The 15,193-nt window shown below is 38.0% G+C and overlaps 1 protein-coding gene across 1 annotated transcript in view; it reads right to left on the bottom strand.

Annotated features, from left to right (window-relative positions):
• TMTC2 (transmembrane and tetratricopeptide repeat containing 2) overlaps positions 1–15,193 on the bottom strand; it is a 259,941-nt gene that overhangs the window by 95,965 nt on the left and 148,783 nt on the right. Inside the window, exon 3 of the mRNA XM_010561834.1 lies at positions 12,159–12,987. Within this exon, the coding sequence (XP_010560136.1) occupies positions 12,159–12,987 (829 nt within the window). The remainder of the gene's footprint in view (positions 1–12,158; positions 12,988–15,193) is intronic.

The following is a 15,193-nucleotide window of genomic DNA, read 5'->3' as shown; positions in this document are numbered from 1 at the left end:
ATTACCTTTGTTGGGTAACACATGAAGAAAGAGCATAGCACTAATTATATCGTTCACATTTGAAAGGTTATAACCATAGCTATAAAGAACAACACCTTTTCCTCCTTGTTGAAAGGTTAGATTCATCAGCAGCTTACAACATTTTCCTTTCAAGGGTACTACGTGATAAAGCAGAGTGCTTCTCCAGTCTTTAGCATTCACATTTCATCAGGCAATCACTTTGTTCTAGAGGGGGAAAGAGTTTCACAAACGGAGGCATGATAGGTTTCCCCAATAAAAATTCTGAAAGCTCAGTTGCACGCGCAAAAAAAAGGCAATGAAGAGAGCTCAACTTTTTAAATAGCTTTTCTACAATACAGACCTACTATCTCTCACAAAGATCTTCAGAAGATTAATTAGATCATGTTTGTTAAGTTGTTCAAGAACAGAAAACTTCATGTAAATGCTAAAGGTTGCTACTTTGAAAGAGGAACAGGTTTTGCATAAGTTCTGCATTATGGTTTGTACAAGGTATTTATATTTTTCCTATTATTCCAAAGAAATAATGATTTTTTTTCCAAATATGTCATAAATTCATTCATATCATTTGCAATAATTTTCCTCGAAAAACTTCACTTTTTATTAGATACATTTTGATCAAGTTACCTCATTTTGCTAACTCAACAGCAAAACTGCCCGGTTTCTTGTTTCCTAAAGGGATAAATGGTTTCTATACACCCATAATTTATGAGTTTAATCTACTTTATATATTGATTTTTTTTTTATATCAGTGGGTATGTGGTAATGTTGAGACAGACTGTATTAGAGATTTACCACCTCCTAACTTTTATATATTATTCTTCTTTTTATTAAGAGTGTTATTTATACTGTTTGTTCAACACTTTGTTTGCTGATCAATTCCAGGGCTTTTGGAATGACAGCAGGTGAAAGAAAAACATAATTGAAAACTACACAGAGCTCTGAAACCTATCCAACACCATGTCAGCATGGGTACTGAACCAACTGACTTTTGGCAGGCAGTGCTTCAGTTTTGTTTCTTAGTTTTGAAACCCTGATGCAAATGGATATGAATTCATGATACTCTCTGCTATGCTCAGCATCGCTGCCTGATATACCTGCTCCACTTGCTATGTTACAGAAAATTAACTTTTCCTCCTCAAAGGATAACACAGTGGCTTTGTCAGCTCAATGAACCTGAGGGATGAGACTGAGCAGCTGGTAAAGCATTCTCAGGCTTCACCATTTACTCTTTAGTCTACAGTACAGACTCCTCGCTCTGCCTAGGACGTACTTGCAGGTTTTGGTAATCCAATTATCTTTAATGAACCTAATCTCAAGTGTGTGAGGGGCCCACAATCTGGCTGAATAACAAATATCACATTAACAGATTCTTTAGTGAGCACCCACGATAATAGCGAGCACCCAGAGCCATCAAAGAAAAATGACAGATATACTCACATACTCCTACTTCTCCTACACACCCTGATTCGTTACATGTGACAGACTAGTGTATGAAGAAATTCTCACCAGTACCTTCATTTGAGGTGTCACAGGATCAAATAGCACTTCCTTACTGGTTTTAGTTATCTCTCGCAATGTAAAATATTTTCAGGTTAACATTATAAAAACTCTTAACAGCATAGCCCTTGCCTGGTATTAGTCAACAGACCAGATTCAGCCCACGAAGACAGTGCTCATACTGCAGAACCTCTAAAAAGATTCAAACCAGAAATCATAACCTCACTGCGACTTTGTAGGTGTTCTTTATAAATAAACAAACAAACAAACACACACAACACCAACACACACACATTGTTCTGGATATGTCCTCCCATTTCCAAATCTTTGTACAATTCAGTTTTGTTTAATGTTGCAACTCTAATGAAGATATTCTGATTAAGGTAAAACTACTGCAAGATCACGGACTTGTTGACAATGCAACAGTTTTCTACCTTCCGAGCTGTGCTGGCACACCCCAACGCATCAGGAACTAGCTTTTCACCTGACAGAAAGGTAATAGCAAAAGACTGATAACCATAGATTATATTTTATTTCAACGGAAATCCCACTGTCCAAGGAGATAACTGCCAGAGGTTACTTGAGGGCAGTGTTTCATGACACAGTGGCTCTGGTGGAACTACCATTTTAAGGAATTCCTGTACCTACCACCCTTCAGGCCGTTCAGTTCTGCCACCCCGTCCCTCATGCTAAAATGATTTTTGGGAAAGCTATGGTATGAATCAGATAAATAAACAGATACAGGTTAGAAAAAAAAAAAGAGAGAGAAAAGGCAGGTTATAGTAGCTTTAACATTTAATCTAGTCACTGTTCTGTTCCCAGCAGAGCCCGATCACACCTCTGTTGCACAGTTTCGTTAGCTATGTGTGCACTGCAAGTGTGAACACCATAAGCCATTACTGCCATAAAGTTCCCATATCATGAAACTTCACAAGAGTCAAGAGCAAAGCAGTGAACAGTGCTGACCTGAAACTCTCGTGATATAAGGAATTGTGGTTTGTAGAGGCGATGGACTCAAGTCACGCAAGAAAGCAAGAGGAGGCCAAAGGAGCAGAAAAATACAAGTGGAAGAGGAGGAGAACTCTGGGCACCCTAAAAACCTCAGGATTAACCCTGAGGAACTCTTTGGGGCACTAAACTGTCTCAGGCAAGGAGGTGACCATGTACTAAATCTGTCAAATCATGTAACTTTTTAAACAGCAGGCATGGTTCTAAAAAAAATTATCTATGATACACTTCAAAATTATCACTTACGTCCTGAGTGGTGAACTGTAAGCCAGCCTCCTGCAGAAATGGAAGGGTGCACTAAAGAGACTGAAATGACAGCCTTGGTCTGCAAAGCTGAACGTAGGTGGATCGTGTTGGCTCCTTTCCAGGAAAGGGGAACAGAGAGGACAGTGTCCTGCAGATGTGCCAGAGGAGCCCCAGCGGGGAGGAAATCAGCGCTGGGGTTTGTCAAACCAACAGAATCGTCAGGGTGCTCAAATGACACATGTCGGACTTGGAAAAGGCAAATTAGTGCCTATCCAGGAATTAGGCTTTTCATGACGCTTCAAGTTGTATGGTTTTGTTTGCTTTGTTTTAAATCACTTATTAAGGCAAGACAAGACCTGTGAAGCTTTGCCAGCCAATACATATCCACGCTGGTAAGGAAATATAGGAGGCAGGGAGGAAGGTCGGTCATAAAATGACCTCCTTCATTTTTGGCCAGTAGCGAAACTAATTAAAGACACTACAATTTTTAACTAGCATCTTTAATAGTCCATATTCCAAATACCTTCTGTGTTTTAAGAACTGAAAGAAAAGTTCAGCGTGCTAGAGCATCCAAGCAAAGAGAAGGAAATGACATTGAGCACTCAGTCCCTCTATTTTGTGATCTTTTCTGTAATTTAAAACAAAACTATATGCAAGCCTTTTGGGCATACTATAATTGCATCAGCCATCATTTAATTTCTGCATGCATGAGGAATGGCAATGATGACAGTCCAAGCTTAAGTGTTAATAAAACTCCCTGTTACAAAGGAAGGGTATTGGAAATATTTGTATTTATCTATCTATACTGGGATTTTACACTGCCAGAAGAGGTATAAAGAGGCATGTGTGTAAATTACTATCCTGTCCACATTAAAGTTTAGTTTCTCTACCAGATTTGTGTAATGGGATCTCTGTGTGTACCAGTATGAAATCCATTACAGATAGGAAAATGAAGACATGTAACCCATGGTGAAAATCATTATGTAAAGAAAAATTTTTCACAGTTGACATATTTTGAAAAAAAAAGGTAAAATAATGAAACAATTGGATGACTATCTAATGCATTTAAACAAACATGCTTAGCTTGAGAACCAACCTGGATTATCTTGTTTTCCTCTAATTAATAGTGATTCTTTCCTTCCAAAAAAAACCTGGGCTAGTTCCATAGAACACACTAATACGGACTGAAGGCCTGACTTTTAATCAAACTGGAAAATAAAATCTATCATTTTCTGGCAAAGAAAATACCAAACATAATCCACTTCACTTGATATGCTACCAAAAAAAAAAAAAAAACAAACAATCTTGCCAGAGCTAATCCGTCCTTGACCAGGGGTGGGGTTTTTTGCACCGTAGTTCTTAGCACAGATGAGTTTGTTGAATGATTTTGCAGAGCACCTCGGGGATGGCAGGGGAAGAAATAACAGTCTGATGAGTCCATGTCTCAAAACAGAGTAATAGAGCCCATGTCTCAAAATTGTTTATTTCTTTAAATTCTTAGTATATGCAAAGGGGGAAAAAAGTGTAGCTAGTAGTTAATAACAGATTCTCTTCCTATCCCCCTGCTATTTAGGATTCAGGGATTAGAGATGCTGTTGGACTACACTCAAGAAAAAAAAAAAATCAGTATCCTCGTTTCTAGTCCTCTGTATGTATAAAGGAAGAATATCGGGCTTTCTGGTATCCTGCTGAAGGAGAAGCAGACATCCCACAGTGACTAGAGTTTCAGAGGAAATTACAGCACTACTGACAAACTGAAAGAGAGAACACTGTCACTGGAGAATACATTCAGACTTTGAACTGAAGTGTAAACCACTTTCTTTCAGCTCTCCAACATATTTAACATAATCAGACTGTAGTTCTGAGGCTGGGCTGCCTGTGGCATGCTCAAATGCTCTAGATAACTATGGCTCTTTCCCAAACAATTTGCTAATGGCCATTCCTTCTACGCTTTCTAATCATCCAGGGCAGCAGTACCACCCATTTGGAGAGCCCTACACTATTTTCAGAGAGTAGTCTTTTTATTTAACTTTCAAACAATTCTATGCAGTTCACTTACTAGTTGAGTTTTCTCTTTTAAAGCTGTTACGAGTGGCAGATAGAAAAAGTATTTCCTATTTATTTCAAGAACTCTGAAGCATCCTGTACAACATTTATCCTTCAAATTCTGCCATTTTTGTTATGAACAAAGACACCAAATTTATCATGGTATAGCCTACATAATTTATATGCAGCAATAACAGACTTATGTAGCCATATAAACTTATGTATTACTAATTATGTTTTTTAATATATAATTATAACCTTTGGGTTTTTTACTTCTATAATATCATTTCACTATCAAGTGCATTTCCCCATACAGTAGCTGTTATAAGGGTTATTACTGCTGGTTGGAGACGTTTTACAACACTGACAGAAGGTATACTACCTTTACAGTAATTTCTTCTTAAAAAAATAGCCAAACTTAAGTTTCTGACCAAAATTGAAAATAAAAATAGAAGTCAAAGAAAATATCCATGCAACATTTTGTCAAAAGATTAAGCACCAGAAAGTTCTGGTGAAGGTGTTGGGAAAATTGACAATTAGTTGGTGCTATGTTTCTCTGACAATTACTTCTAAAAAAGTTGACTAAAAAGCATGCCAAGAACCGCCATAATGACTATGTATCCTGATATTTTTTTAGCAACTAGCTTAGTAGGGTTATTATACTATCATAAATGTGGAGAGGTTTTAATACAATAATGAATCACCAAAATTAGAAAAAAATGATCCGATGTCTAATGAAAATAGGTAGCATGAGTTCCGTTCCAGAGGGAAAAATTGAGATTAAATTGGCTTGTTCAAAGGCTACAGAAGAGCTCATTAGCAAAACTCAAACAAACTCATGAATACCTAATTCCAGATGCTATGCTTATGTCACTGATATTTCTTAACAGTGATAATATGCAAAACTTTTATGCGTAATTATTAGCAGGTTTTATACTTTTAAAATCTGCTCATTTATGGCAACCTGTGCACTGAAATTACTTTCTCTCTTAAGCGTTGTTTTTCAAAAACAGCATTTTCCATTCACTGCATTGTTATTTGAGTCGGATCTTTACCACTTTTAGAGTGATTTTATTATTATTGAAGTGAAATGAACCAAAGGAGAAGAAATAATTACTGTGCAGAGTGATATTTTGGGCTATTGGCCCAAAGACGAGTTGCAGTTTTACTGCCAAGTTGCGTATAAAAAAAGAATATATGCACCAAAACATTGAAATGCAATCCCAAATGCTCAAAGTATTTTTAAATACCCAATGTGGTGTTTGTTAAAATACACGCTACTCTATTTAGGAGGCATTATAACAAGTGTGGTGAACAACAAGTTGTGTGCCAGAGCAATAGCTTTTGAAAACAAAGCTCTAAAGGTATTACAAGAGAGCCCAGCTTCTTGTCAGCATAATGTAAGCTCTTAATAATAAGCATATTCAAAGAATGGCATACCTTAAAATATTTCTTCTCCTTTTGTCTCCAGTCATCGCTAGTGATACAAAAATATTAATAATCATGGAAAATACTGGTTTATTGCATCCTTTTTGTTTGAGGAAAATATGGCTTCTTTACCTAGTTTACTACAAGGTATTATAACTGCTTTTCCTCGCTTCACTATTAGTTGGTATTTTCATTGTCTGCTGAAGAAGGGACCTCTTACTGACAGCTACTGTTAGCAAGAAATCATTTTCCAAGAGTAGATAAGGATAACAGCAGCAAGCTGTCAAATCAGATGGAAACAGCTTCTAGTATTTACTTCTACCCAAGTGCACAGAACTAGAGCATTGAATCTCTACAATGACAGGCATGGATTTTTTTTTCTTTTTTTTTTAATCAGAGGAGCAAATCTTGGATAAGAATAAATTTGGGTGCCCTTTTAACAATAAGAAATTTATGTAAATGGAACAAAACTAACTCACGTGATTCTTTTTTTTTCCCCCTACACTAACACTTAAAACAGTTTGTATAGCAAATACATTTGCTTGCTGCATTAGTAATGGTAAAATAAAGAGGAAATTAACACTACAAACTATTCAACATGGATAACAAAATGAAATCTGGTGGTTTAAAAAATATTTTAAAAAAAGAGTATATTTTTTGCTGTTCAGATCAAAAGACAAGTATTATGCTACATAGATGAGATTAAAGAAAGAAAAATGCAATTGCTACTTTTTAATGACTGCTCAGATGAGCATACAGCTACTCCATACACTGTTGTTCAACTAAGATGCTTCACAGTCCGAACTTCAAATTCGTATCTTGACATTCACATGTGCAAAAAGAAGCAATACTTACCAATCCTATGCTAAACTGATGATAAGGGAGAGGGAAAGAAAAAAAGAAATAAAGAAAAAGAAAAAGAAAGGTAATTATCCATGAAGTTCTGGGGAATAAAACTGATCAAGGCTGAGTGCAATGCCAAAGATGCCAAAAAAAGCAAAGGAAGTTCTTTAAATCTACAGGCACAAATATAGCAGAACGAGGCAGGAAGGTCTCACAACCCTGTTGCAAAGGGAACAAAAGAGAAAAGTAGGACAGGAAAACAGAACATTGTGGTCCAGAAGAGTATTTCAGTATTAGAATATCTTCTGAAAACATTAAGCAAAATTGAATGATTCACACTCATAAGAACAGAGAGTAGGAGGATGAGTGCAAAGACAGAAGGAAAGTGACTTTCTATAGTAGTATGAAACAACTTCTATATTCTCTGTCAACACCACGTCTTGTTGCTGCCCACTGAGAACACCAGGGTAATTGATGTGAGAAGCAAGATGCTAAGAACAGTATTTTTAACTCAAAGTAGGACTACAAGAGGTAATACTAACTTTAAAACACAGATGATCTGAATGATTGTGCAAGAAAATTATTTTTCTTTTTTAGTCTTTGTGTCAATCACCTCTCAGGAACATCTAAGCAATTTGACTCCAATAGTAGAGTTTATCTGAACCACAAAACTCAACCCTTTCACCACAACTTTGCCTTCACGTAATAGATATTAAGGAATTTTGTTTTGGTTTTGGTTTTTTTTTTTCCCCTGCAGCACTGATTCTGGAAAGGACTGAAGCACATATTCAAGTCCCACTGACCTGCCCAAGATGTGAACGTATGACATTTCATCAACACCAACACATGACGGAACAAGGACAAACATCTGAGCAACGTGCAGAATGGGTTCTGAAGCCAAGACCTGTAAGGCCAGCTTAAGTCAGTGCCACATATGAGACAGGGCTTATCAGACCAGGTGTAGTGCCACAATAATGTGGTAGTTTTGCCTGCTTTTGGAAGCAGCCTCGTATCTGTTTCTTGCTGTACATTCCATTACAAAAACAGTAGCTACCTATATTAATTTAGCAAGACTTGAATGCATGGTTAAAGTTAAGCACCCACTTGGTGTAGCAGGTCAACTATTTCCAGCAAGGATCTTCAAAGCTTACTTACAAATGTCACAGCAAACACCAGACTAAAATTTCATCAGTAATTATGACCAAGCAACTAATACCTCTGCAGCAGTCTAACAGTCTAAGCCTGTTATTTTCTACTTCTTTAATCAGTGTCTATAACAGTACAGCAAATATAGCATAATGATCTTTGATATTCAGATGTGGACTGCAAGGTACAAAATGGCCTGGAGGAAAAAGATTATGCTTTTTGAAGCTTACTTTTGGTACTACAGAGAAAACTAGAGATAACAAGGCATAATGAGAACAATTTTGTGTGTCATTATAATCTTATATTAAACATGAGGTAATCATCACCACAGAATGACTCTCAGTCTAATTGAAAAAGACGCAACAGCTACCGCCTATTTTTAACTTTTTTGTTTGTTTTTACATTTTGGGAGGCTTCCTTTGCTATAAAAGAACACTCAGATAATGTGAGCTGTTTTATGTCAGTTGGGCTGCTCGTTACACTGAAGGTAGCACACAGAAACACTTGCGCCTTTCCCTCCCTAGTGTCAAAACATGTATACAGCCACTTCAGGATCTACGAACTACGTAATCAATCTTGCCTATTTTTCCCTCAAGTACTGACAAACTGTAACGAGGCAACGCTCAGATCACTTTAAAGATATCTGAAATACTAGTCATAACCAAAACAGCAGAAGAACAAGCCTGGTAACAGATGCAGCTAAGGCATCCCAAGTCCTCGTTACAATTCCCCCAGCCAAGGCCAGGAAAGCTGGCACGTGCACGGTGGCTCGGAGGCGGCATCACCACCTTCTACTCACTTGACTCTCCTGTGAGGCATTTTGGGTTTTTTTCAGAGATGAGCCACGCACGGCGCTTTTGAATATTTTTTCCGCATTGTCCGTGATTGACAAGAATAGACTGGAGAAATGTAAATTGCAGAAAGGCTGTGGCTGCCTGCAGGGTAGGGGCTTTCTCACCTGAGGCAGAACACTACTTCTCTGCCTGCACCGCCTGCAAGGTGCCCATGAAGGGGCCTGAAGAAAATGCTGGCGAGGTGCTCACGCCCACGTCTTCACTGAGGACTGAAGATGGAGCAGCCGCTGAACAAGTTTGCCTGAAAGTCCCACAGCAGCAGGGCAGATTATATTCTTACACGTACTACAACACAGAGGACCTGATTATAAACCATCACCATGTGAGACAATTCCATTTCTGAAGCAGTTCGGCTACATTAGAACACAAATGCACCTGTGCTAATAGCTTGCCTCTCAAATGACCTTATTAGTACAGCACATCAGCTCAATGTTGTCGCACAGCATCCAGCCACAGAGCGGCTTTCATCCTGCTAGGCCAGAATACAGATGGAGCTGGAACAAAACACTCGGCTCCTTGCTTTAGCAAAGCTGGTCTTCACAGATTTCTACTTCTTTTTCGGTTCCCACACGGGGAGTTTTTGAAGAGATCCTTCTTTGCTTTTCAGCCTAGGACAGAAGAAGTTCTTTTTCAGAAGCTGTTTGCAGGAGAAGAGAGGAAAAGCAGAACCATCAAGGAAAATGAACCCACCGCCCAAAAATGATCAGAAGTAAGAAAATACTCATGAGGAGAAACGGCTGCAAGTTGAGGAAAACAGAGAAATGAGGAGTGGCAGCCTCTTCTTAGCAGCCTAAAAGGAAGGAAAATGCTTCTCCACTCTACTGTTTGACTGAGCACTCCATTATCTTGCTGTCTGAATAGCCTATTTATCACTAGCATTCATAAAACTAAAAAAAAGAGGCAAACAAAAATAAATTGTTTTTCCTACGTCAACCTCATTTAATTACTGAAGAGTAATTTGAATTGTTGATCTCCTAATGCTTTGGTGGGACTGGCAGCCAGTCTAGTCCAGTCAGGCTTGCCTGATTGTATGAGAAATAGAAAATAAAATTAGCATAGTCAAAGCCAGGGATAAGCTAGGAAGTATTCACAATAATGAATAGAGTTGGGTGACAGGTCGCTTTAGCTGGGAGTTTCTGATACCCAGCCTTGTTACAATGTGTGTGGGCTAGTAAATATTCAGTAGAAGTTTAACAGGATACTTTAAAGAGATTTACAGTCAGCTCAGTCATGTCTATATCACCACACTGACATGCTGTCTTTGCTTTTGCATATCTTACAAGAAACTTAATGTCAGCTTATATGGCAAGAAACCAGACAATCATATATACATGTCTGTGCATACTGAGATGTGTGTGATGAAAATAGCTCGCCTTGTCTCCTGGGAGCATAATACTCAGTAGTCTAATTTCCAGACAACACTGCAGCAAATCCTACTGTTGGACAAAAACTAGAATTATTATTATTTTTTAATCACAAAAACTGGCTCAAAGCAAGCAGACAACTATTAATACAGTCTGGGATATCTGGGGATCTCCACCAAGGACAAAAATGGAACATACATTAACTGTTTAATCAAGTGTACACACACTCTTTTCTTTCCAAGGAATGTCAAAGTTCTACTGCAAGCTTTATGGCGTCACTAAACTGGTAAGTCTCACAGCATCATATAATCACTCTGGTGTGCTGTCTCACGGTTCAGTTACTTCTCTTCATTTCTTGCCCTCCTCCACTAGTTTTGAAAAAAAGTAAAATAAATGGGATGTGCTTGTTCACAGTTAAAAAAAAGTCACTTACTGCAGCAACAAGTTTAATAATTTTACCTAGGGCAACAAAGTATATGAAGAAGAGTTACAAAATCAGACTGACGACTGACAAGCTACTATAATGCTGCTTTGCAAGGCATCTTATCTGCCAAATCTACTTTGTTCACTCCCTATCAGCTCACAGTAACACCTGCATTTGCCTCTTACTACCACAGCTTTTAGACTGTGGCATGATATAACTGTCTAACCAAGAAGCACGCCTCTGTCAGCAAATGAGTTTGCATCTTATAATGGGCTTCTGAGCAGAGAACTGGAAAAATTCAAGTGCAATATGTTTAAGCACTGTCAAATTTTTCTTTCACAGAGAGGCAAAGCAATCAAGTGATCCCCTCTCACTTCTGATGAATTGTGAATAACGAAGGCTTAGTCAATGCCTACACTGCACTCACAGGTGGTATTTCGAACATTCTCATATAAACTTGCTCGTGTGCCAAGAGCAGTACAGCCAGGCAGCATGGAGTTCAGGATCCCAGCTGGATCTGCCGTATACGCTGAAACCACAGAGCCACAGCTAAACATTGTTACTGATCCCTAAACTAGCTGGTTTACTGCCTGTTTGGATGTGTTTATACTAGCTGTAGTCACGTTTCATTACGGCATAGATACAACCTTTGAGAGAAGTAGCTGGGCAATGTTACGAATAGCTGACATTTATACGTTAACAGGAAGGCATAAGTACTTGACAATAACTCTTTACAGTACTTGTATGCAGGAGGAACTACAGTCATTTCCTAGGCTGAATAATATGACCTCATTTCCTCATTTTTATTATGTAGTATTGACGTTATTTGCATCAGATGAAGTAAAAAAACCCAGCATCTCCCTGATGCTGTCCGTTACTATTTCTTATATTTTCTAGTCATAGAGAACAGAACATTCGGTGAACATATGAAAAACCTTCATGAGCATGATAGACTACCAGACTCCAAATGGAAAATTACCAGGGTGGGGTCTGTAATACTAATAATGCATCTTTAATTCCAAAATACAGAACTAAGACCAATGAAGAAGAAACTATCCTCTTACCTTAGGGTCTCATTTTCTCCGTGTTAATACCAAACCTGTAACACCTAATCAAAACACATTCCTGCTTTTTCTCATTTTTTACTAATGTACATACTAACGCAACTTAAAAGGACATTTCCTAAAGTAACCTCTTTATATATAGCTGATAAAATCAGACAATTCAAAGGAAAGACAGACAGGAATAAATAAAGCATTCATCATAAAGAGTAAAAATTACCTTTAGCAGGGTTTACTTTTATCCCTGACCTATACAGCATCTCCTCATTCTGCCAGTCCCCATTTCTGACAACAGTCTTGAGTCCATAGAAAACAATTAATGCAGCAGTGGAGCAAAAAACCAAGTTCTTCAGAAAGCGCTTTTGGGCTTTGACATAAAGGGCCCTGACACCTACTGTAACCAGCAGGCAGAAGCCCATACTAGGAACATACAGCACACGCTCTGCTATTACAAAGCCAACATAGAAAAATAGGTTTGTGGCAGGAACAAAGGGCACTATTAACAAAGACAGAGACAGAATGACAATGTTCTCAGTTGAAGGAAGCTGTGGTTTCTGTGTTTCATGCTTTTTTATACCATTCTCTTCTTTTGATGCAAAGCTTGACTTCACCTCCAGTGTCTTGTACTCCATCTCTGAGTGGCAGCTATGCCCATTAGCGTTCTGCTTGCCGTTCATTACAGTTTTCCCATTGCATTCTCTCTCATTGCTGGAGCCCTTCAAGCTAAAGTAGGCAAGGAGGAGGAGTCCAGCATAGAAGGCCACAGTGTGTAGATTCCTCCAGTCGCTGACTGCTTTCAGAAGAGGCACAGCATCCATAGACCAGTCAAAGCTGAGGGTATCTGGGCACAGCAACAGCCAGAGGTTCTTGGTTGGCAGGTAAAAGAAGGTCAGCGTACGTGTAAGAAAACTGTCCGAGTCAGCTGCTGGATTGTCAGAATTGGAGAAACTTGGAGGCTTGTTGCCCATCCAGTATAAGCGGACACCCAGCAGTGCAGTCCCCCAGGAGGTCAATAAACCAATGCTGAAGAAGAGGGTCAAATTCTTTCTCTGGAGGGGGGAAAAAAAAAAAAAAAAAATCAGCATAAAACAACACTAGGTGTTTAATTCTGTAAATTATAAACAAAAGGAACCAAGAAATATCTGATACAACTTTTTTTTTGTAATGGAAAGAAGCACTATAGATCTCAGTCTCTGACATTGTATCACAAAATGTTGGGGTATGCTCTTGACCATAGACTAAAAGAACAGGTTCTTTCATTTAGGCTGTATCAAGCCTGCATCAGAGTCAAGCCTTTAGAGATCTCAGGGCTGCCAGTCCTTGCTTAAGATTTAGTTGTGTAACCCTTTGAAAACTCTTTATTTTAGAGGAATTTATGGAATCTTACAGTGGTTCCTACATAACCTCCCAAATCCTTTCTTTGCTCCTGGCTGTGACAAAAACACCAGTTTGCCTTAATCAGATTTAAAGTATGTTCCAGTTCCGTTTTTCCTAATGAAAGTCTTTCCTAAGGTATTTCACCTGAGAACTGAATAAACTTTCCAAGAAGGCAAGAGAGGAAAACAGACACACACTCCATGTTTAGGTCTTCCAGCTCCTACCTATTAACTACAGTGATTATTTGGAGCCTTCAGATCTGCCTACTGAAAGCCCCACTTCATTTTGCATCTCACAGCCAAACAATATGTTGGTTTTCTTTCTTCAAGGACACCATATTAAATAAGTGCTCTAAAACCTTTCACATCATCATACCCATCTAAATAATATTGTGAAGCATGCAGCTGCCTCCACCTACCCATGTCATCATGCTAGCAACTTGAAGAACCTCCACTTATTTATGGAATAATTCAACACTTGCCAGCTGGAGCTGCTTGTTGGGTTCCCCTCACTGCACCCGAAAGCACTTACTTACTCAAATGCTTGCAGAAACACCACTTCTGCCTAAATGAGAAACAGGAAGCAAGATTTTCTCACCTATTTCTAGGACTGATGAGCTTAAGTTCTGCTCTCGATTACATGGGCACCCTAAATGAAAGCTGTTTTGGATTACTCTCTCTTAGCAGAAGAATCTGTAAAAACTAAAATATATGTATTTTTATATTTCAATTTCTCAGATGCCTATTGTAAGAAAAGAAAAACTATTTGCCAAATAGCTCCAGATACAGCGTAAGCATTTTGATAATCCTTCCCCCCATTATTAAAAAAATTATTTGTCAATCATTTTTCATTTTATTAGGTCTGGTTTTTCCATCTCACACTACACATTCCTGGGATGGTTATTTAATGTTTCCTCAGTTATTCAGAAGCAGGACCTCACACTGGAATGTTTTATCTTATTTCTTTCCAACAGCTCATTTTTCTCCTTTGTGGGGGGACTCTCCCCTTGATATTATGAAATACAGATAATTGTGCTGCTCCATTTGAGGTCAATTATTAATAATTTCCTACCATCAGGTTACTGATGTTTCAGTAACAAGACATGGTCCAGTCATCATAATTTATCTGCTTATCTCATGAAGAAAATTATTCCTTTTCACATTTCTGTAGAGTTTCTCCTTGTGAAGTTTAAAATATTTAATGGCAGTTAGATTAATTCATTCAAATCTGAGGCAATATGGAAGAATTCAATGGAGGCATTAGTAAGGAACAAACAAATTTATAATGAGAATATTTACATACTTGTATCAGAACCACCTAAAAAAATGCTGACACTTTTTAAACATAAAGTAAAGCCTGAGTCCACATATTTCATTTGCCATAGTAATTCCAGTTTGATTTATTAGCTTTTGCATATTTCTGTATCCTGGAAAATCAACAATTTTTTTGTAATAAATCAATCAAAACCCACATCTACACTTTATGATGAATATATTCCCTGGAAAGCCTACTGTAACAACCGACTTTTATTTGTAAGCTGTATAATACTTCACAACTCATCTCAGATACTGTTTCATCCCTGCCTGCCAGGACTGTTTAAATGCTTTTAATGTTATAAAGCTGTGTAAACTGGTTATCACTGAAACTCCCAACTAAGTTGATATCTGGAACAAAAAGGTTATTCAGATTTCATGGATTTGCATGTATGCCCTCATAGTAAAACCTTATGTCCCTGGTTCAACTTGTCCTTTCATTCCTGTCATATTTTGCTAAATGAAAATTTTTCTGCCCACCCCTCCAGCTCAATTATTTTCAAACTTGTTTCCTTTAAACATGCATATAAACAACTCTCAAATGTTCAATGTGACCTTTTTTTCT

Source organism: Haliaeetus leucocephalus, unplaced genomic scaffold, assembly GCF_000737465.1.
Source record: "Haliaeetus leucocephalus isolate CR32 unplaced genomic scaffold, Haliaeetus_leucocephalus-4.0 Scaffold151, whole genome shotgun sequence".
Taxonomy (NCBI): domain Eukaryota; kingdom Metazoa; phylum Chordata; class Aves; order Accipitriformes; family Accipitridae; genus Haliaeetus; species Haliaeetus leucocephalus.
This window is presented reverse-complemented; position numbering and strand designations above follow the sequence as displayed.